At 41.3% G+C, this 20623-nt stretch overlaps 1 protein-coding gene across 26 annotated transcripts in view; it reads left to right on the forward strand.

The window, feature by feature from the left end:
• Positions 1-20623, forward strand: part of LIMCH1 (LIM and calponin homology domains 1) — a 356942-nt gene that overhangs the window by 281247 nt on the left and 55072 nt on the right. For 11 of the 26 annotated variants that reach the window (XM_040238073.1, XM_040238074.1, XM_040238078.1 and 8 more), the window contains one exon: positions 16319-16354. The exons of 6 other annotated variants lie outside the window; for them this stretch is intronic. In XM_040238073.1, coding sequence (XP_040094007.1) covers positions 16319-16354 — 36 coding nt within the window. Of the gene's footprint in view, positions 1-5024; positions 5328-7913; positions 8157-8653; positions 8984-10790; positions 10910-10994; positions 11107-16318; positions 16355-20623 lie in introns of all 26 variants that reach the window. 9 more of the 26 variants (XM_040238066.1, XM_040238069.1, XM_040238063.1 and 6 more) reach the window with 1 other exon arrangement.

The following is a 20623-nucleotide window of genomic DNA, read 5'->3' on the forward strand; positions in this document are numbered from 1 at the left end:
CCTCCTTGAATTATTTTCAATACCATATAAAAACGAGCAAAAGTGCATGAGTTTTCTCGTCGAGAAGTCCCAGGCCTCCTGTCAAAGAATATATTAGGAGGTATCTTAGCACCATGGGACAGAGTAGCTCTTTCTTATTAAATATGTCTGCCATTGAAATCAGAAATGCATAAACGACTTCTCCTTCCACGTTCATGATTTTAGTTTATGATGTAGTTAGCTTAATTACCCCCCAGATATGAGACTCTGTTAGAGAAGCTGAGATTTCTGTGTTTAAGAGGATAAAATAAGAACCAAGATTCACTTCCCCTGAATTAAAATGCCATGGAGATTTGAATTCTCCGACTTGGTGTTTCCCATTGGAGAAGTAAACTTGTTTTTGAACTGAATTATAGGTTTCACGTGATTGGACTTCTTTTCTAATTGTTTTCATATGTTTCAGCACTCAGTCTTTTCTACTAGTCTGTGGATCTTCTCAGGCACATAGTAATTAATCACAGAGAGGGGGGAAAAGCCCTCCAAGGAACAATAGACATTTTAGAAGTCTTTGGAGGAAGAGCAGATGCAGCTAAGTGCCAGACACGTATTACTCCTTACCAGATGCCTGGTGTGTCACTGACTGTTGCCGAACAGATTCCGGGGGATCAGGGACCAGGCAGACACAGGATGTGTGTGAACCCCGTGATTCTGGATGTAGCTGCCCTGCTTGGGCACTGCGTGAACCAGGGAGGGCTCTGGTATTGCCCGTGACATTCCCAGGAGGCCTAACAGGCTTTTCTGGAGAGCCCGGTTTCTTTCAATGGAACAAACTGACTGCTAGTCTGAGCTGATTGCTTATACACTGTCAAGTAAAAGGGCGTGAAAGAAAATGCCAGCTCTTCCTCAGTTGAAATCATTATCTCACTCACTTTGAAATACATAAGCCTCAGAAGCTTTGAGACAAGGGCTTTTCTTCCCAACCTCACCTGCTCAGAGCCCACAGTCTCTCCTACAAAGATAGCCTTACTTGTTTTAGGACAGGACAGGTTGGAGGCAAGGCTTGGCATTTCTCATGTCACATTGGACTATATTCCTCCTAAGTAAAGCAATGAGCTGGGTCCACTGAGGAACCTCTTCTTCAACATAACTCATCTATGAATAACTCCAAAAAAATAGTGCCAAACCTCCCCCATGAATATCAAGCCAGATAGCCAAAGTCTGCCACTTAAATGTACTTACTTTACCTACATTCAGATGACCATAGCTGGAAACCTCAACATTCCCCTCTGCAAAGTGGTCATCATAATTCCAATCTTACAGGATTGTCTTGAATGTTAATTAATCTGGAATATACTAGCTCTTCATAGCTATTATAATTATTAAAAAACAAAGTAGAGTATACTGAAGGTTTATAATAAACTGACCTTCAGAAAAAAGGGCACATTATAAAAAGTCATTTAAATATTTTGCTAACTAGATACCTGTGAGCATAAGCCTTCATATTTGCCTTATATACATTATTTATTACTTCATAGCTAACAGTGCCAACCCAGAATTTATGTCATTAAATTTTTTCTCTTTCTGAGTCTGCCTTGAAGCTCTGAATTTACAGGATTCAAGCAATTAGCAGAATGTCATTATGATCATTTTTCAAGTGGGCAGGGAGTGGCTTTAAGTGGCCGATGATATGGAAAGCTTTATTCACCCCCTCTTTTTAAGCCTGCATATCTAAACTGAGATCATTTGAAATGAGTCCTGCCACACTGGGCATTTAGCCTAAAAAGAAACACCCCAGGGAATTTGTAGCCTAGCTGGATTCACATGATGCATAAGGCAGTAGAATCTCCTTGCTCAAATTGGCACGGCTGTTTGCATAAATGTATATGTTTTATCCCATAAAGTTCTGCCTGAGTTGGAAGAGACTGAAGCCCAGGACTCTGGTCAGAAAATAGAAGGACTATTGCTTTTGGACTTGAGAGCTTCAAGCTCAGAGTCTGCTCTGGATGAGATGAGATAATGAGTTTGAAAGGGCTTTGTAAACTGTAAAGCGCTGTGCAAGCACTGTAAGGTATGATTAGTTAGCATTCTATTGTCAATCCTGGCTGAGCTTGCCATCTGCAACTAGCAATGCCAATCACAACTCCATTCTGAGCACAACTCACAGGATCCCTTTATTTAGTAACCAAAATACTTCTCTGTCTCCTACTCCCATAGTAATGATAATGCCTTATTTTTTACATGATGCTCCACTTTCAAAACTTTTGCTGGAGATATCTTTTGTTTAATGAATAGTAGAGTGGTTAAGAACAGGACCTGTGGAGCCAAACTGCCTGGGTTTGAATTGTAACTTAAGCAATGGCGCTTTGACCTTGGGCAAATTTCTTCTCGTAATCTCAGTTTCCCCTCTATAAAATGGGGGTGCTAATCCCACTACCATTACAAGGCTAGTATTAGAGTTAAACGAATGAACACTAGAAAGAATTCTAGCCCATGGTGGGTGCTCCATAATAATGAACCACCCTCTTTTTCATCATCACTGTGCTTTTTAAATAATGAGTTTTTGAAGAGATTGATTCAGTGGCCTCTCATTTCCCACTGACCATTCTTTATGGCCACAGTCAGCCAATGCCAGTTGGTTCTTGCCAGACTTGTTGGCTAGAGAGGCAGGGAAGAGAGTCAACACAGTCCAAGAGGGGCCAGGTGGGAGATGAAGAGCAGGGGTGCTCAAAGGGTAGTATTTCATATATTAAGAAATAAATTTAAGTTGCAGCAACATGGATGGACCTAGAGATTATCATACTAAGTGAAGCAAGTCATACAGAGAAAGAGAAATATGTGATATCATATGATATCATGCATATGTGGAATCTAAAAAATGATAAAATGAACTCATTTACAAAACAGAAACTCACAGACATAGAAAACAAACTTATAGTTACCAAATAAAAAAGAGAGGGAAGGATAGATTAGGAGTTTGGGATTAATAAATACACATCACTAAATAGATAGACAATAAGAACCTACTGTATAGCACAGGGAACAATACTCAATATAGTAATTTTAATGGAAAAGAAGCTTAAAAAGTATATATATTAATATATAAAACACGTATATATATGTATGTATATACAATATGTATATATAACTGTATCTCTTTGCTATACACCTGAAACTAACACAACATTGGAAATCAACTATATTTCAATTAAAAATTTTTTTAAAGAAATAAATTTATTCAAGGAGCATCACCCATCACCTCTAAATTCCATGATTTAAAATTTTATTGAGAACAGTGGTCAGCAGGGAGAAAGAGTTTTCTGGGCATGATTAGAGATGCCCAGATTTTGATTTTGATTTTCCAGAAGTCAGGTGGAGTGAGGGCCTACTGTCACCTTAAGCTGATGGCCTCCTCTGCAGCAGACAGTGGGCCACCCAGTTGCCCAGTGTAGACAGTATTTCCTTGCTCTTGCTGCTGCTGCTGCTAAGTCATTTCAGTCGTATCCCACTCTGTGCAACCCCATAGACGGCAGCCCACCAGGCTCCCCCATCCCTGGGACTCTCCAGGCAGGAACACTGGAGTGGGTTCCCATTTCCTTCTCCAATGCATGAAAGTAAAAAGTGAAAGTGAAGTTGCTCAGTCGTGTCCGACTCTTTGAGACCCCATGGACTGCAGCCCACCAGGCCCCTCCATCCATGAGATTTTCCAGGCAAGAGTACTGGAGTGGGTTGCCATTGCCTTCTCCTTCCTTGCTCTTAGCCAACCTAATTCTTCCTGTCTTCATTTTTAAGTTGACCTGTCCCATGAGCATGAAAAATTTACTCTTAATCCTCTCTCAGAAATTGAATACAAAATAGGTGAACTTCCTTTAGAAATCAAGATGTTTTATTTACTTATCATCTCTATGAACTGAAAAGATAATAAATCATTTTTTAAGTTTTAATATTTTATTATGATTTAGAAGCAAGGCTGATCTTATGAGTAGGGGAAGGAGTTTGTCTGAATATCGGAAAGGCACCATCAACTGTGCCAACAAAAGCAAAAAGCATAAAAAGTCCTAATAGTCCACCATTAAACTATATTTCTCCAAGAATTTAAAGTTCGGGACCTTCAAGATTTCTTTGAAAATGAAAATAGTCCTAAGTAAACATTTTGACAGAATGCGTTAACACAATTTACTTGACATCTAGCATATGACAAAGAAGAGCTGAAAGGTGGAGAATAGTGGGGGTAAAAGCCTGAAGAAAGGATTGCTGGTGGGAGGGAGCAGGGCAAGATAAGCTTTTGTGCCTGAGACCTATCCCAGATGTTCCAGGTTAGCTCAGCTTTGCAGGAAGATTATCCTTACACTTTGCAATCTTTGTACACATCCTAGGTGTGCTGCCACATAGCTGCATTCATTAGCATTCCTCCAGATTAGTTTCTTGGTGGCTCAAATTTTTGCCCTGTCAGTCAAAAGAAATTGAGTACCTATTGGGTGCATTACTAATGTGCTAAAGAAAAAACATAACACAAAAATGCTTCTTGGGGGATTTCTCTAGTGGTCCAGTGGTTAAACTGTGTGCTTCCAATGCAAGCGGTGTGGATTTGACCCCTGGTCAGGGAACTAAGATCCCACATGCTGTGCAGAGCAGCCAAAAAAAAAAAAGAAAGAAAAGAAAAAAAGAAAACCAACAACAGCAACAACAACCAAAAAACCCCACAAAGTCATAAAAATATTTTTTAAATGTTTCTTATTTTTGTCAATTTCATGAAAGAATTTGGATTTGTCACTTTCAGAGCCATTTAGGATCCTGTCTTTCTCATGCTGATAGGGCGCTGCAAGTTAAATGAATGTTTAGTATTGCTAGTAGCTGGCTAAATTCCAGCTTTTGAAACCCACCCTAACTCTCTGCAACGCTGGATTAAAGTAGTAAAAGATGTCATCTGGACTAACGATACTGAGAAGACCTTTCACTAACAAGACAGTTGTCTGCCTAACAATGGGGATTTAAAACCTGTTTTGGTCTGATCATATGTAGAGTTCCATTTAATTTTGCTCTATCAGTCAAAAGCAATTAAAAGATGAGAAAGAAGCTGTTCGAAATATTATCCTTCGTAAAGAAAACCCTTTCCTGGTCCACCAACACGGCAGAGATTCAGAATCAGAAGATGAAGTTGCATGTCGACTGCCTGATCTTGAGAAAGATGACTTTGCTGCCAGGAGAGCAAGGATGAACCAGACAAAGCCAAAAGTGCCACTGAACCAACTCCTCTACGGGCCTTACCAAAAAAAAGAGGCAGAGAGATCAGACGGCAGCAAACAACACTCAAAGGGAGTCTCAGAAAAGAAAGCTCTAGAGCATAAAAGGTGTGCACTCTGTGTGCGTGTGTATGTGAAAGAGAGAGAGAATATAATCAGGTGAAGGTGATTTGAATTATAGTCCCTACCCTGGCCCCCGTTCCTCTATTTCCTGCCTTGATTACATGTAATCAGTAATGGTGGTTTATTTTGAAGTGGAATTCCAGATAGCTGATGTCTTCTAAGTTCACATGGCAGGGAGCAGAATGACCATGTCCAAAACAGGGCTGAATTCACCAAATAAACTTGGAGCCCAAGTGTGCAGCTGTGCTATATCCACCCCACACATGGTGTGGCGTTCTGTGACATGGGGCGGGAACAGCCACCTCTCCAGGCTGCTCCATCCTTCAGCAGGCAGAAATCACAGCTATCCCTTAGCTATGAACCCTTCTATCTTATTAGTGCCTTTCAGATATTGGAAGGGGAAAAAAAATGAGGCTTGCTGTTTCTTCCCTCACAGCAACGTGATCACCTAGACATCTGATGATGGAGACTTCTCATTAAAAAAAAAAGTCCTCAGATGTATAACACACTTGTATTCATTCTGTCGTGGAAATTATTTTTAAGTGAGTTTCCTTGTCCCAGCTTTTCTTCCATCTTCTTAATTAAGGAAAGGAAAATTTAATGACATGGAGTTGACCAGTGATTTTTATCCCAAGAGGGATACGAAATCAGTCAAGTCTTCAGCCTGCTAAATTTTTATGGGCAGAGTTCATCATTCTTTTTCTTTATATCAAAATCAAAGTTCACATCTTTATTATTTAATTGCCATATTTCTGCCTATCACTGAAGAGGTTTATAATCTATTGAACGAAGAGTATAAATATCTCATATTTTACACAATTAAAGTGGTTCTTTGGGCAGAGTCATTGAGATCAGTGGAGTAGTTCGTTTTCCATTGTATTTTAGTTTTTTATTTAGGAAGCACCAGATGCAAAACATATGAAAGATCTCTGGACATAAACAGGGATTAGAGCGTAGAAGACCTGGCACAGTTTTTATAGGACACATTCTAGCTTCGGGAGGCTCTTGGTGACAGAGGCTCTTGCAGTTCTTGTCGGCACGCCTTGTAACACACCATTCTCAGAGGGCCTTGTGGGAGGGACTAGTTGCTGCCAGTGAAACAAAAACTTCTGGATAACTGAGTAGCATCAAGACATATTGATGAGGATCAGCAATTTGAGTTAGGAAAGGGAGTAGCTTTTGTACCTCCCTTTTTTCCTTTCTCCTGCATGCAGCTTTAATTCCTGATATTTCCAGCCCCATTCGTCTGTTGTCACCTGCGTCTGTTTGTGGGGACACAGCCCATGATCTCTCTAGAGAGCTTCAAAGAACCATTGAAAAAAAAAAAAAAGAGAGAGAGAGAGCCCCCTGGTGGCTTTTTGCTACGCCCTTCCTTCCCCTTCCCCCAAACTGAAAACGAATAGAAAATTCTGTAGGCTTCCTATTTGCATAGACTCTGTAAATACACCAACTCATCCAGGTGATTTAGTTTGAAAAAAATGAATTAGCCCTATTTATGTACATTTTTAAAAACTTCTATCTCTAGTTAGTTAGAAACTGACTTTTAATATGATGGAATGTTTATGCACGTAGATGCCACAGTTTTAGTTTAAATTATAATATTGTCAACATTAGCCATTTAATGTTCATTTCTTATGGGAACTATTGAAAATAACAGGCCACTTCTCTCATGGTCCAGTGGTTAAGAATCTACCTTCCAATGCAGGGGACGCAGGTTCGATCCCTGATTGGGGAATTAAGATCCCACATACCTTGCCCTGTGACCAAAAAAGTTAAAAAAAACCACACAAAATTTGCCAGAAAGCTTAAAGAAATAGCTGATTAAAACATCTCTGTATATAAAAAAGAGAAAGTATCAGATTAATTATTAATAAAGGTGAACAGTTATTGACATAAGAAACAAATGGGTATTGCCCCTGTGGATACAAGTAGAGAGGATACTCTCTCTGTTCGTCAAGTGTACATTAACCAGACCTAATGAATGCTGTTAGAAGTCAGAGACTGAGTTTGAACATTGAACCTTTCTGTTAAGCATTGACCTAATCATACTTTCTGGCATACCTACGAAGGTTTATGGTTGAGATGTTTAATATGTGAGCAATGTTCCAGCTATCTCCACGCTAATCCTAGAATTTGGATCATGCAGAGTTTGTTACTAACATTTTACTGCTGCAATAAAAGACATTCCAAGAGGGCTCAGGGATTCAGTCAGAAAACTTGAATTCATTATAGTAACTTGAATAGTGTGGGAATTGGGCTTCATTACTGTCAAACTGAAATCTCATTCCCATCTCTAATATTCTTATGGCGAACCCTGGCTTCTCTTCTTAAACTAAGCTAGAGACTGTTATCTGGTGGAAAACTCTGTCTCGTTACAGTGTCAAAAGGGTAGCATAGTAATCCAAGCTACAATTGATTCCATATTTTTGAGAGAGGAAAGGTGCCTCCATCATTCCATCATTCCGTTCTGTGCTCAGCCTCTGAATTTCTGTGCTTGACATTCTGTTTATCTGCTCCTCTTCCTGGAACCTGATTTTTCTGATGATGTGGGGGCCTGGACCAAATTAACAGAAACCAGGGCCAGACAGAAGAGGTGAAGTCAAGGGTGACCTGTATTGTGCGGGCCCAGGAGAGTGAACCTGCGGAAGAGGGACTCAGGAAGGTGCCGGATCTTTACAAGGATGACCTGGCCCAGCGGAGAATTCAGGGCAGGCTTGGCCCTCACCGTGAGGCCCCAAGCTTTATCACGGTTGCCAGTATAACAGAAGCCGACCTGGAGACGTGGGAGAGACTGAAAGTGTCAGAAAAGATGAGGTGTGTCATGGTTTCATTTAACTTTGAGCAAATCAAACACGTATCCTTCTATCACTCTTTATTTTCATGGCCAGAAAAAAAGAAATACCTCTCAAAAGACAGAGCATATTTTGCATGAGTTAAAATTTGTTAATACTAAAAATTACAAGGAAACATCCTTTTTAATTCAACCGACTTATTGTGAATGCTTATTTCAATAGGCTTGTTTATTTGTAAGGAATTTAAACTTGACTTTTAAATCATTTTAATGATTTCATTGTACCTAAGATTTTCTTATGCTGTCATTAATGACATTGGAAGTGATATTTTAAAAGCTGTAGAAAAGCACTATTTACCCAGACAAGGCAATGATCATTTCTTCATTTGATTGATTACTGCAAAAGCAATTCTGCTTTAGCCATCCAAGTATTTTTCATACATCCACTATATTTTAAAAACTCTTCCTTGATCTGTACTCACCTTAGAAACCTTTGGAACTTATTTCCGGTTCTGACTAGGGATGGAGATGTGGAGCACACGTGTGCCCCTGAGCCTTCACCAGAAATTAAAGCGGAAACTGCCATCCGGGATGACTTTGCCAGCCGCAAGGCAAGGGCCTATAAGAAAGCTTCCAGCAGCCCTAGGCAAAAGTTCGTGCACTTTGGACCAGTGACAGAGATAGATCAGCAGACGTGGAAGCGCCTCAGCATTGGCAGGGCGGGGCCAAGGGAGGATGCAGAGGAAGGCATCTGTCACAGCAAGACTCACACATGCTCTGTGTCTGCTGCCTCAGCGGCCCCGTCCAACTTAAAGGAAGACCGCGTGCTTAATCCACAGAATGACTGCAGGTATTGTCACCGTTACATGTGCAAGGAGGTCTGCATGGGAATCACTGCCGCTTTTAAAGAGTTCGCTGACACATATTAAAGAAACCGCCAGAGATGACAAAGTTTTAACAGGCTCTCTTGCTGGTTAGCAGAGAAGGGAGGTCAGTACCCCAGGGGGCAAATGTGTGTGAAGTTAAAAAACATCCATTTTGATTCTGTTGTCACCAGAATCACTGCCTGGGAATGCCAATAATTTCGGCAAATGCCCCTTTTTCCCTCGGCTGTATTAAGCACTATTTTATTCGTCAGCAACACTGAACAGACTAGATGGGATGTTTTAATGATACCCTTTGTGTTTTTCCTAAAAATATGTTGATAAAAATCTGGATTACCTATACGCTCCCTCCTTCCTATCCCATAAGGGAGGAAAAAATAGTCATTAGTATCATAAGTTCAGATTTTGGATATCTAAGCAGACACACAATAAAGTAAACCTTCTCCCCCTCTACTTTTTAAAAACATAGAACTCGAGTGGAAAGACTCCTTTGAGGGTTCCTATGAGTCAGGATTCCTTGGATGAGTAACCATTCAAATTTGTGAGGGATCAACTAGGAAAAGACCTTGTAGACCTGTTACCAGTCCTCATTCTTACCGGAGGGCTTCCAGCTGTGAATTCCCAAGCCCTCTTTGGGGGATTCGGTTCTATCTATGGACTGGTCTTTCTTCCATTAAGCAGGTATAGGCTTAGACAGTAAAGAATCTGCCCTCAATGTGGGAGACCTGGGTTCGATCCCTGGGTTGGGAAGATCCCCTGGAGGAGGGCATGGCAACCCACTCCAGTATTCTTGCCTGGAGAATCCCCATGGACAGAGGAGCCTGATGGGCTACAGTCCATGACGTCGCAAAGAGTCAGACACAACTGAGTGACTAAGCACAGCACAGGGCATTTATAAGATTCTAGATTCTCTGTATGCTAGGTGAGGTAGGGGTAACTTAGAGATCAGAGTCCCGTCTGCACCCCACTGTCTCTACATGGTCCAGCAAACATTTATTTACGAAACATTTGCTCTGCCATCTCCAAGTGAATCGCCTTCCTCCCGTTTGAAGTCCCAAACCCCTATCCCCACATCCTCTTTTGTCTTTGGCTGAAGATGGTATTTAAGGTGAGGGTTTCACCAATTTTAGTAAGCTACTCAGTTTTCCTGGGTCTCTTCCATGTAGACGTGTTATTAAAATTTTGAGTTTCTGTTAGAAAAAAAAAAAAAGATTCTGGATTCTCCCAGGAACCTCCACTCCACCTGAGTGGCGGGAGCAAAGCAAAGCCCTTCATGGCAGGAGGAAATGCTCAGGACAGTCTCCTCCACGCTTTGTCCTTGATATTCAAAGCACACGGTGGATCGTCTGTGACATACAGAGGAGTTTCTTTGGTTTGATTTATTTGTGGATGATACCATAGAGGAGGCTATAAATATAAATAAACTGGGTACGCCAGAAGTCACTGCTGGAGATTCAGAGGCTAGTGGGGACCAGGCATGGAAAGGGTGGAAATAAGAAATTAGTAAGAAATGCACCCTTGAGTCCTTGAATACTAAGGGGTCATCACTCAGCTCCATGGTGAGTCAGGCCAGCCTTCTTTGACTTTCTCGGGGCCTTGCTTGGGTTCTTATTCTATTATCCCATTCTGAGGATGTCATCCTAACTAACCCAGCTTCTGGAATAGCAACCAAACTTTCTCTCTTAACCTTTCCATCTCAAAGACTTTCACTGTCTGCTTTCCTAACTCTTTTTCCTCTTCTCTCTTGCTACCAATGCTACTTGTCACCAACAGAACAGTGACTTCTGATGTAGATGACTGTTGTAAAAGGGTCTCTCGGCTGGCCCCGGTGCCGGAGTCCCAGGAGGAGCATAGCTTCAGTGCGGGCGAGGGCCTCAGGAGGACAGAGGAAGGTGAGGAGGTGGAAGATGACAGGCGGGGCCACGGCCTCTGGTGTGAATTCCTTCCCAGTGGTAAAGCTGTCCTGTCTGGCTTTAGTTACACGCAAACAGCAGCCACAGGATGGCAAAGAAGAGACTGAAGGCGTTGCTCAAAGAGATTCTGAGATGGCGCCAAAGGCCGAAAGATCCGAGGAGAGCGGCCAGCCACTGTGAGCGCCTTGCCTGCATTCCAGGGTGTGCTGCGTCTGCTGTGTGCGGCTGCTGGCTCCCCCCAAAACAGCTTAAAGCCACAGTGTGCACTTGATGAGTGATGTGGCATGGAGCAGAGTCCCTTAAAGGAATGCACCCATCCCAGGGTCAGAGTTCTGCTTTCAGCGCCCCGGCTGGGTAGAGATTTGAGCCTTTGCACGTGGTTGGGTGCTGGCCAGATTTCATTCTCAGGAATCATGAAAACCAAAAAGGGAAACCCATTCCCGTGTAAGTATCAGTTGCATGAAGAAAGTCCCTGGTATTAATACTCAGCTGCTATGTGAACTGCTGCCTCCGTGAACATTGGCTTCTTCTGTCTTGAGTTAATGCTGAGTGAGTGATGCTACTGAAAACATCTTAAGCAGTAAGTGCCATTTGACTGGCTGGACTGATGTGCCCTAGTTGACATCCTCTGACCTCTGAATGGGAGGCTTCAGAGAGAGAAGAGAAATCAGAGAAGATGACAGCTCCTGTCTGGAGCCGCAGTGGACTGAAAGGCCAAAGAAAATTGTACGATTCACAAAAAGATGACATGATGACCTGGAGAACTGGGATGTCTCTTAGTCACATTGGATCCAACAAACCGGTTCCTTCCAGTTCCATTTGCAAAGCAACATATTTGGGAGGAATCTGCCAAGGGTCCATGAATAAAAGATAAGAGGTCAAAAGATTATCCCAAGCTGTTTTGACTTTGTTTCTCCAGTCTGAGCCTTGATACATGCTTTGAAGGTGTTATTAATGCTTTATGGTTTATCAGTGCCACTTACCTGCTATTGCTAGCAGAAACAAAATGATTAAATGATTGGCCCAGTCTACCAAGGTTTTTTTTTTTTTTTCCCTCTCTTGCATGTAAGCAGGTGTGGAAAGAATAGTTAAGTTGTGGATTGTCCTATAAACATTCTTTCTGACTACTATCTTGTGGGCAGCCTAAATGGGAAACTCTTATTTCTTCCTAACTCACACAGAAGTCATCGGGTAAAGGAGTTGAACTTCTTTCTGACCTACCTGATTTCATTCTGATTCCAGCAGGGTCTTCCAGTCCAAAGAAGATATATATTACTTATAAAATTTTAATTTAATTTTAACCTTATCAAATAGTGATTTCTAGAGGTAGAATTTTCATTCCATTCTATTGATTTAAAATGAAGGTAGGGAATATATATGGAGGAGGGCATGGCAGCCTACTCCAGTATTCTTGCCTGGAGAATCCCATGGATAGAGGAGCCTGGTGGGCTACAGTCTATAGGGTCACAAAGAGTCGGACATGACTAAAGTGACTTAGCACACACGCTGGGAATATATAAAAAAGATAATCAACAAGAAGCTACAGTATAGTACAGGGAACTCTACTCAATATTCTGTAATAATATGGGAAAAGAGTGAAAAAAATGGGTAATATGCATGTGCATAACTGAATCACTGTGGTACACCTGAAACTAACACTATATTATAAATCAACTATACTCTTAATACAAAATACAAATTAAAAAATAAAATGAAAATAGGTAAAGAGTAATCCTGAGATGCATGGTCTACTTTAAAATCCTATATGTTGAAGCTTCTGCTGTTATTTCGAAAGAGTGATAGACTTGTGAAAAGTGTGGTCTGCCAGATCCATGTAGAGCAGAGCAGTAAGAAGCGTTTAGAGTAATTAATGCTCCACTACAAAACAGGAAGTGATAGAATTCTGCTTCCCTTTGGTGGTAGTGAGACCGAAGGCAGGGTGGGGAGCAGAGAGAATCTTAATCTCCAGATTTCAAGTTAATAGCCAAGCTGTCATTCCCACCTGGATTTAACATGCATTTTGCAGTCTTCTGAATCGTAACGCTGCTAGTAGAGCCTTCTTGTAGCACTGGTTTCAGGGAGCAGGGGTGGCAGCTATGCTCACCCTTTCCAGGTGCTTCTGCTGTCTCCAGCTCACCTTCTCCTGGGAATTCACAGGTGAACGCCTGTTGGCCCCAGTTCACAACTGGGAAGCCTGCAGTAGAGAAGTTACACCTGGGTCCCAGCTGGGGAGGGCAGGCTGGTGACGAGGCACTGCCTGGCCCAGCACACTCACTCGGTCCCCAGGTGCCCTGATGTGGTGATGAGCGCTGCATCAGCAGGCTGGTGGGAAGCAGTTAGCAAGAGAGGAGAGAAGGAAGTGAGGCCTGTAGGCTGCCTGCTGGATACATTCTAGGCATCCCATTTTCTCCCACACAACCTTGGAGAGTGAGAAGTTTCATCTGTATGCTCCAGGAAGAAACCAAGTTGTATGGCAGAAACCAACACAACCTTGTAAAGCAGTTATCCTCCAATTTAAAAAAAAGAAAGAAACCAAAGCCCAGGTCCACACAGCTGGCAATCACAGATCCAAGATCCAAACCCAGCTCTGTCTGAAGAGGGAGCTGCCATCCCATGCCAGGGCATTACCTCCCAAGTTACCAGAGGAGGCTGGAGGTCTGATGACTTCCCTTTCTCTTTTATTCTGTTCCTCTGGACGGAATGGCTGGTTTGAGCATAGGAGGTATAGTCAGAGAAACTCCGTGACAAAATTGTCTGAGGGAACAGGCACACACGTTGGGAATTCGTGTTTCCTTTCAACAAGTGTTTATTGAGTAATCGCTGTGTGTAAAATACTGTCCTGGGTGCTGGGGGATAGTCTTAAACGACAGGTAAACTCATTTCTCCTTCTCCCTTCAAATGACGTTTGCGCTAGTTCACAACGTTGCTAAGCATTGATCCTGAAGTGCTTTATTTGTGCTGAAAACTACACAGATGCAATGAATAGATGAAGAAAGTACTCTCTTACCCTTTCTAAATACCCCTGCCCTCACAATTAAACTTTCCTAATTGCTTGGTTTTGGTAGGATGCTTATACCAACTGTGATTTATCTGGTAGGTGATAGTCTGTTGACTTAGCTACTTTGCATTTTTTTTTTTTAATCTCTTTATCAGTGATTTTTTAAAACTCATCTTTTCCATATTTCATAGAACAACTGAGAAAATCATTTGAAGCCCAAACTCTAATTATCTTCTCCGTAACAGCAAAGGCAATTCTGATTAAATTGGTTCCTTCTTAAAGCTAATAAATTTGTGTGAGAGGAAATGTCTTAAAGCCACAAGTATATAGTAAACAGATAAATGAAGGGTATCTTCAGAGACTGGACTATTCTTTTCAATTTCCTGAGTATCCAATAAGGATTTAGTAAATACTTATGGAGGGCCTGGTCTGGTCACTATTCAGGGAACCCCCAAAGAAAAATCCCGACTCTCATGTATCCTGCATTGCAGGGTTAATGAACATTTGTTGGCAGAGGTCTCCATGAAATGCTGCTGAGTATTTTGTGTAGAAGCAATTTAAATTCTAATACATCCTGCATGCAACAACACAGCTGAACCTCATAAATGAAATCTGCTAATAAGGAAGCCAGGCTCAGAAGAGTACCTACTATACGATTCTATTTACACAGCACAAAGCTCAATGTGGATCTGTGGTTTGTGAAGATTCATCAAGGTGTGTGTGGTCTGTGCACTTTCTATATGTATAGTTTACTTCAGTAAAACATTTGTTAAAATATTCAAATCAACACAAAAACACCAACTATCAATTGAACATTTCTAGATTAACCATCCATTAGGAATAACTTCTCTGTTTATTTCCATAGATAATTTAGAAAACACTATATTCAAATGTCTATCCCAGTAGGCCTACTAGTGAACTGGGAAACATTTATCCAGGCTTCAGAATTAACACTGTTAATTCTGGGTGGAATTTACACTGTTCATGTACTCTTTCTTGATGTGAAGGAATTCATCTGCCTCCATGTGGAGATGGTTTGGGAAAACTGAATGTATTAAGTCAAACTTTAGCACCTTCTAAAACTATCCCCCAGAGAAACAGAAAATGGGTCTTACTTCCAGAAGAAAAAAAACATCCACAAACGCTTTCCTTTTCTTGCTTTTGGCCATTTCAGCTGAAACGCTTTCACTGGTGTGGTTGCCCTCACTGTGTGTGAAAATAGTTATTAATGAATTCATACTGTTACAGGGTAATAAAGGCATCAGAGAGAAGGGTGTCTGTGTGTGTACACCAGTGTGTTTGGGATTTTTTCTCTAAGATCATAGGAAGAGATCTTTAGAAATTACTCCCTTCTCCCTGCATTGTTATGAAACTGAACATAGGATCAGGTAGTTTTTGCTGAAAACCCCCAAATTTAATTTTTTGGACCGCAAGCCTGGCATTTTTTTTCTTTGCTCAAATAAGTCTTTGTCCACCATCAGAATGCATGAATAAATTGCCTTTCAGGGCATAGGTACAAACCTTCTCTTAAAATTCCCCTTTCCAGAAATAGTCACTTGTGGGAGCTACTTTTTTAAAATGTGCTTAAATATGCCTTTGTAATATTCTAGTTTTTTTTTCTAATTTGACCTTTTTCTTTGTTTTATCAGATGCATTAAAACTTAAAATGCCCATATTAAAGAAGGTGCAACTTTGTAGCTCTAAATAGAAGAATATAAAAGATTGTTAAAAAAAAAAAACACTTTGCTTTTTCACGTTATGGAATATCACCCACGTCTGGTTTTGATTAAGGCTGCCAGTTTTCTAGGAATTGTGGTTTTTGTCAAATGCATGCGGAAGGCACTGATTGGGGTTCTGGTTGGAATTCTGGTTTGCTTTCAGAAACCTTCAGAAACACTCTTTGATGTTATTTGTGCAAATGCATTAACACATCAGGGAAAGGGTCAGTAAGCGTGTGCTTCTATGCTGGGTGTCCATTACAGCCCATTACTCTACACAGAAAGGCAAAAACCAGTTCAACTGTTCGTGAATGACCGTAATACACATTTGGTTTTTTCAAAGCTGTCTTCTCTAAACATTGTGGGTTGCACCTAAGCCTTTTTGTGTTTATACTGAAACGATTTCTTTCTTTGTGGGTAACATGGAGAGGTATTTTTATTTCCTCTTTGGGTTTTCCTACAAATTTCGCATTCTTCAGAAATGTCAAGACTTTGCTTTCATTTTTAGCCATTGGTGAATATTGCTAATTGTATAATAACACTTCTCTTCCAGTATGATCAGCAAAAAAGGTTTGGCACATATACATTTCACTTGTAGTTTTTATTTCCAGCTTGGTTACAGTGTTAACCTTCTGTCTTGCCAATCCTCTAATTTTGGATTTGGTCTTATAGATACGGACCGAGAACTCCTGTGTCTGACGACGCAGAGTAAGTTGTTTTGTATTCATAGGAATACATTAATTATAGCCTAAACTGCATGCTTCCAGTACTCACCACTAATTGAAACGCAGTTAATGTAACACTGGACTGAAGAGCTAACTGACTCTTCTCTGCAGCCTCAGAGAAGCCCTTGAAATTGGAATGCAAAACATATGTTCTGTGCAGGAGAGATGAATGAAAAAGCCACTTAAGCATGATTCTAATACGCAGCTGCTGCTTAAAACTTAACATTTGCTTTTCATAGATGGGGCATGTAAAAGTTGTTCTTGTTAGGGTTTGGAAGTTGGAACCTCTTCTGAACCATGGAATTGTTAAAAGGCTCTTCTGCGCTTTGCATTGAATCCTTGATATGTGAAGGCTTAGCCGTGCAGCAGTCATTCTCAAAGACACATTTTTTTTTTAAGCTAAGAAAATAAATTCTAAACCACTAATGATAGATTCAGAAGCCCAAGTTCCTCCCAGGTTGGAGTAATATAAACTGTGGGATGCCTGAGCCCAAAACGCTGGGGTTTCGTTCATGTTGCGTGGCACAGCCAGGGGTCAGGATGTGCAACATGACTTGGGTTGCCTCTCCTTGGTCTCCGCTCCTCCCAGAGATGCATTGCCCATCCCCAGCCTCACATCTGAATTGGAGATGAATGTACTCTCTCCCATCTGTGACCGCATTGACTCCATTTCAAAAACAGATTCCCCATAGGCAGAGCATTCTGAAACTGATAGCCAAATCAGAAGTTTTCTTTGCAGAAGGCTAGCTGGCTCAGGTTTAAGAAACATGATCAATATCTCATTGTAACACCAGTGGCCTGATGTCTGTCCTCTGCGAGAGGTGTTGTGTGGCCTTGTGGGAGTCTAGGCCATTCTAAGAGTGAACCCCAACATTCTCCCTGCCTGTCTTCCTGGCCTGAGCCATAGTTTCGAGTCACTGAGTGAGGATTCCAAGTAACAGTGTAGAACAAATATCATTTCTACCAGTAACTGCAGTCAGGCCACACATCTACTGTATTTGAATTGTGCTTCTTTTCCATGTTTGTGTTCAAGATGTCAGCTTAGTCTGTACTTTCAGCTCTAAGCAGTCTGACTCGAGTGCCAAGGAGATCAGTTTCCGATGTGTGATATATGATTGCTTTGTGGCCTGACACACAGAACATTCACGTCTCAGAACTAAATTGAGCCGGAGCTTGACTGACTGCGTGGAGTTAAGTAGTCTATAAAACTGAGCCCTGGTTATTGCTTTTAAAATCTACAGTGGCAGTATTTAACATTTACTGAAAGGAGGATTATATAAGATTGATAGGTAAAACACTACTTTGATTTGGTTAGCAAAAACATTTTGATAGAATGGATTTACTCTTCATCATTGCAAAGCTGCTGTGCAATTTGCCTAATGCAGATCTCTCAAAAACCCTGAAAGCTGAAAGAAAAGGAGCTATATTAAAGAGCTTTTGAATGCTGCCTGTACCTAAATATGAAACCTCACCCACAGGAAAAGTAAATGATTTTTTAAATCAAGTCGGGGTGCAGACTCCTCTAAATTTACCAAAAAAAAAAGCAGCTTGTGATCCAGGAAGAGTATAAGAGCTTCTTTTCCAGAGGTCTTATCTGGGAACATCTAAAGGGCTGAATTTCCTTCTTGGAATAGACATAATTTATATGAAATCAAGTGATCAGTGGGTAAGAAAAAAAAATTATGTCAGGAGTTTTTTTTAATAGAAATTTATAATATGTTTCATTTTTTTCCTCATTTTCTCCCTTTTTCAGAAACTTTACAGACCACTATTGGCACAGGCTCTATTTATTCATAATTGACACATTCTTAAAATGCAGCCCAATCAAAAAAAGATGTGCCCTTTAAGGAGAATGCAGGTCAGGGGCAGACCTACCACACAGGCAAACAGAAATTTCCGCCTCCTGGCAAGCCAAGAATGTTTCCATGGATTTAGTTTCACCTTCTTGCCCTTCTCTTCACTTCCACATACCTCCTCTCCCAATGGTCCCCACCATGGAGCCTGGAAACTGTGAGAGCAATTTTGCTCTTAATTCCCTTACCTTAGACTTGGTCCAGAAACAATTTCCAGGCTCCCCTGGAGGTACTTTAATCCTGACCCTAAGAAATGCCAACCCACTGCAGGGAGAGGCTCCTGGGCTCTACAGCCAGGGGCTCTGTGCCAACAGCCCACGAGCATGGCCTGTTGTGCTGAGAAGCATAGGTTTGGTGCAAGTCCCGTTAATGTTGTGGAACCTAGACTTCTCCAGGGTCCCCTGATGTGCTGTGCTCTACTAGATCACTTCAGTCGTGTCCAACTCTTTGCAACTCTATGAACTATAGCCTGCCAGGTTCTTCTGTCCATGGGATTTTCCAGGCAAGAATACTGGAGTGGGTTGCCATGCCCTCCTCCAGGGAATCTTCCCAACCCAGGGATTGAACCCACCTCTGTTATGTCTCCTGCATTGGCAGGCAGGTTCTTTACTACTAGCGCCACCAGGGTCCCCCACCTCATCCCTCGACATGCACTTCTTCATTTCGGAGGCTGAGTCCAATCTCTAAATGAGGGAACATTTTCTGAATGGTGACTCAGCTCATTTTCTGTCTACTATTATCAGTCCTCATCTTGCTTCCTTTTTTGAAATGGCTTAAAGGTATTGCTCATAGTTTTATTATTTCTCTTTTGCTGGTGTTGCTTTTTAAAGAAAAAAAAAAATCTCTAACCAGAAAAAAAAAAAAAAACTTCCTGATATAGGAGTAGGCAGACAAGAGTTTCTCTTTTTATTTCACTAACCAGCTTTTGGCCACATTCGGGCTGTGGTAGTTAGAACTTCATGGTAGAAACAGAAGTAGGAACCTGGGACAGAAGAAGGCAGTTCTGAAGGCCTTGCTCCCACCCACTCCATGCCAATCAAGAGAGATAAACAGTTCTCAAATCCTGGAGAAGCCTGCCATTTTCTTAGTGGGGTCCCAGAAGAAGACTTTGCCCTATGGCCATCAGTGTGACCTAAACCAAAGTTCTGCCCTTTAAAAATTACAGATGGCAAAGTTGAAGGAAAGGACTTCCTTTTTCTCCCATAATCTGCCAGCTATTTAGTAGATTACAATAGAGTCCCAGCTGAGAGGGGTTTATGTCTTCTAAGGACTTCACAAAGCCTATAAATTGCCTTGAAAGAGAAACAGGCTGAATTTGATACATTTAGAGTTAAGTTTTTTATTAACTCTGAAAGGAAGATGGGATGAGTTCGGGTCCCTTTCTGGAAGGGTTGTTTGAGGGCATTATGATCCATGAAGTTTAAAAACGATGGATTTAGACTTTTCTACCTAACTCTGCAAATTCCTAAATTTTCCTTAAACCACATTAATAAGCAGCATCAAATAGGTGACAAATCGCAGTCCCTCCTCTCTTTAGAGGACTACAGTTTATCTTCCAGGAAGACACAGTTACCACAAGCAACACTGTGCCCTGGATTTGTGGACAGCTCCACACAGTAGTGTGTCATATCCGTGCAAATAGAAGCCTTGGATCAAAGAAAGTCCTACGCAGCCGGATGATTAGAAACAGATTAAAGTACAGTCTTCAGTTTTCCCTCTCTTTTCACACAGTTTTCACAGACTCAAATTGTCCAACATCTAAAGAGAGGGGAGAGGCACTCATACATTCATATTTGAGCAGACTGAAATGAACATGGGCAGCCATTGCTTTGAGATTGTCTTCTCCTTCCAGAGTGCCGCCTGCTAAGGAACCCCTGGCATCCAGCGATGCTACTGCTGTGCTTTGTCTGGCCATGGGGATAACTATTTTGGACATCACTGATGATGTCTGGAATTAGTTAGTGTCTTGGTGCATGGCTCTTCTTTTTCTTTGTGTTAAGCTGGCTTCAAAAATGGACTGTCACAGTCTTCTGTTCCTAAAGGGCCCTCCACTTGTTGGGCGCTTTATAACCCACTTGGTCCCAGAGCTAGTCATTTCTTTGAGAGGGGAAAAAAAAAAGATTTTGATTTGGTTTTTATTTCTATTTTCACCTTGCTGCTTCAGCTTTCACTATAACAAAGGTCTATAATAAGCTTTGCAGAAAAGGCCCTATGGTCCTACCCAACAATTAATAAGCTCCTGCAGAATGTATCAATTATATGAACTGCCTAAAGGTTCTTAAAATTTGCTTTCCAAATCCTTTTGCTTTTAAAAGAGTATATGCAGAGGTATCCTGTCAGAAATAAAGTGAAACCATTGTGAGAATTTTAGGATATAAAGTATACACTGCTTTTTATAT

The sequence above is a fragment of the Oryx dammah genome, unplaced genomic scaffold (assembly GCF_014754425.2).
Source record: "Oryx dammah isolate SB20612 unplaced genomic scaffold, SCBI_Odam_1.1 HiC_scaffold_3, whole genome shotgun sequence".
Taxonomy (NCBI): domain Eukaryota; kingdom Metazoa; phylum Chordata; class Mammalia; order Artiodactyla; family Bovidae; genus Oryx; species Oryx dammah.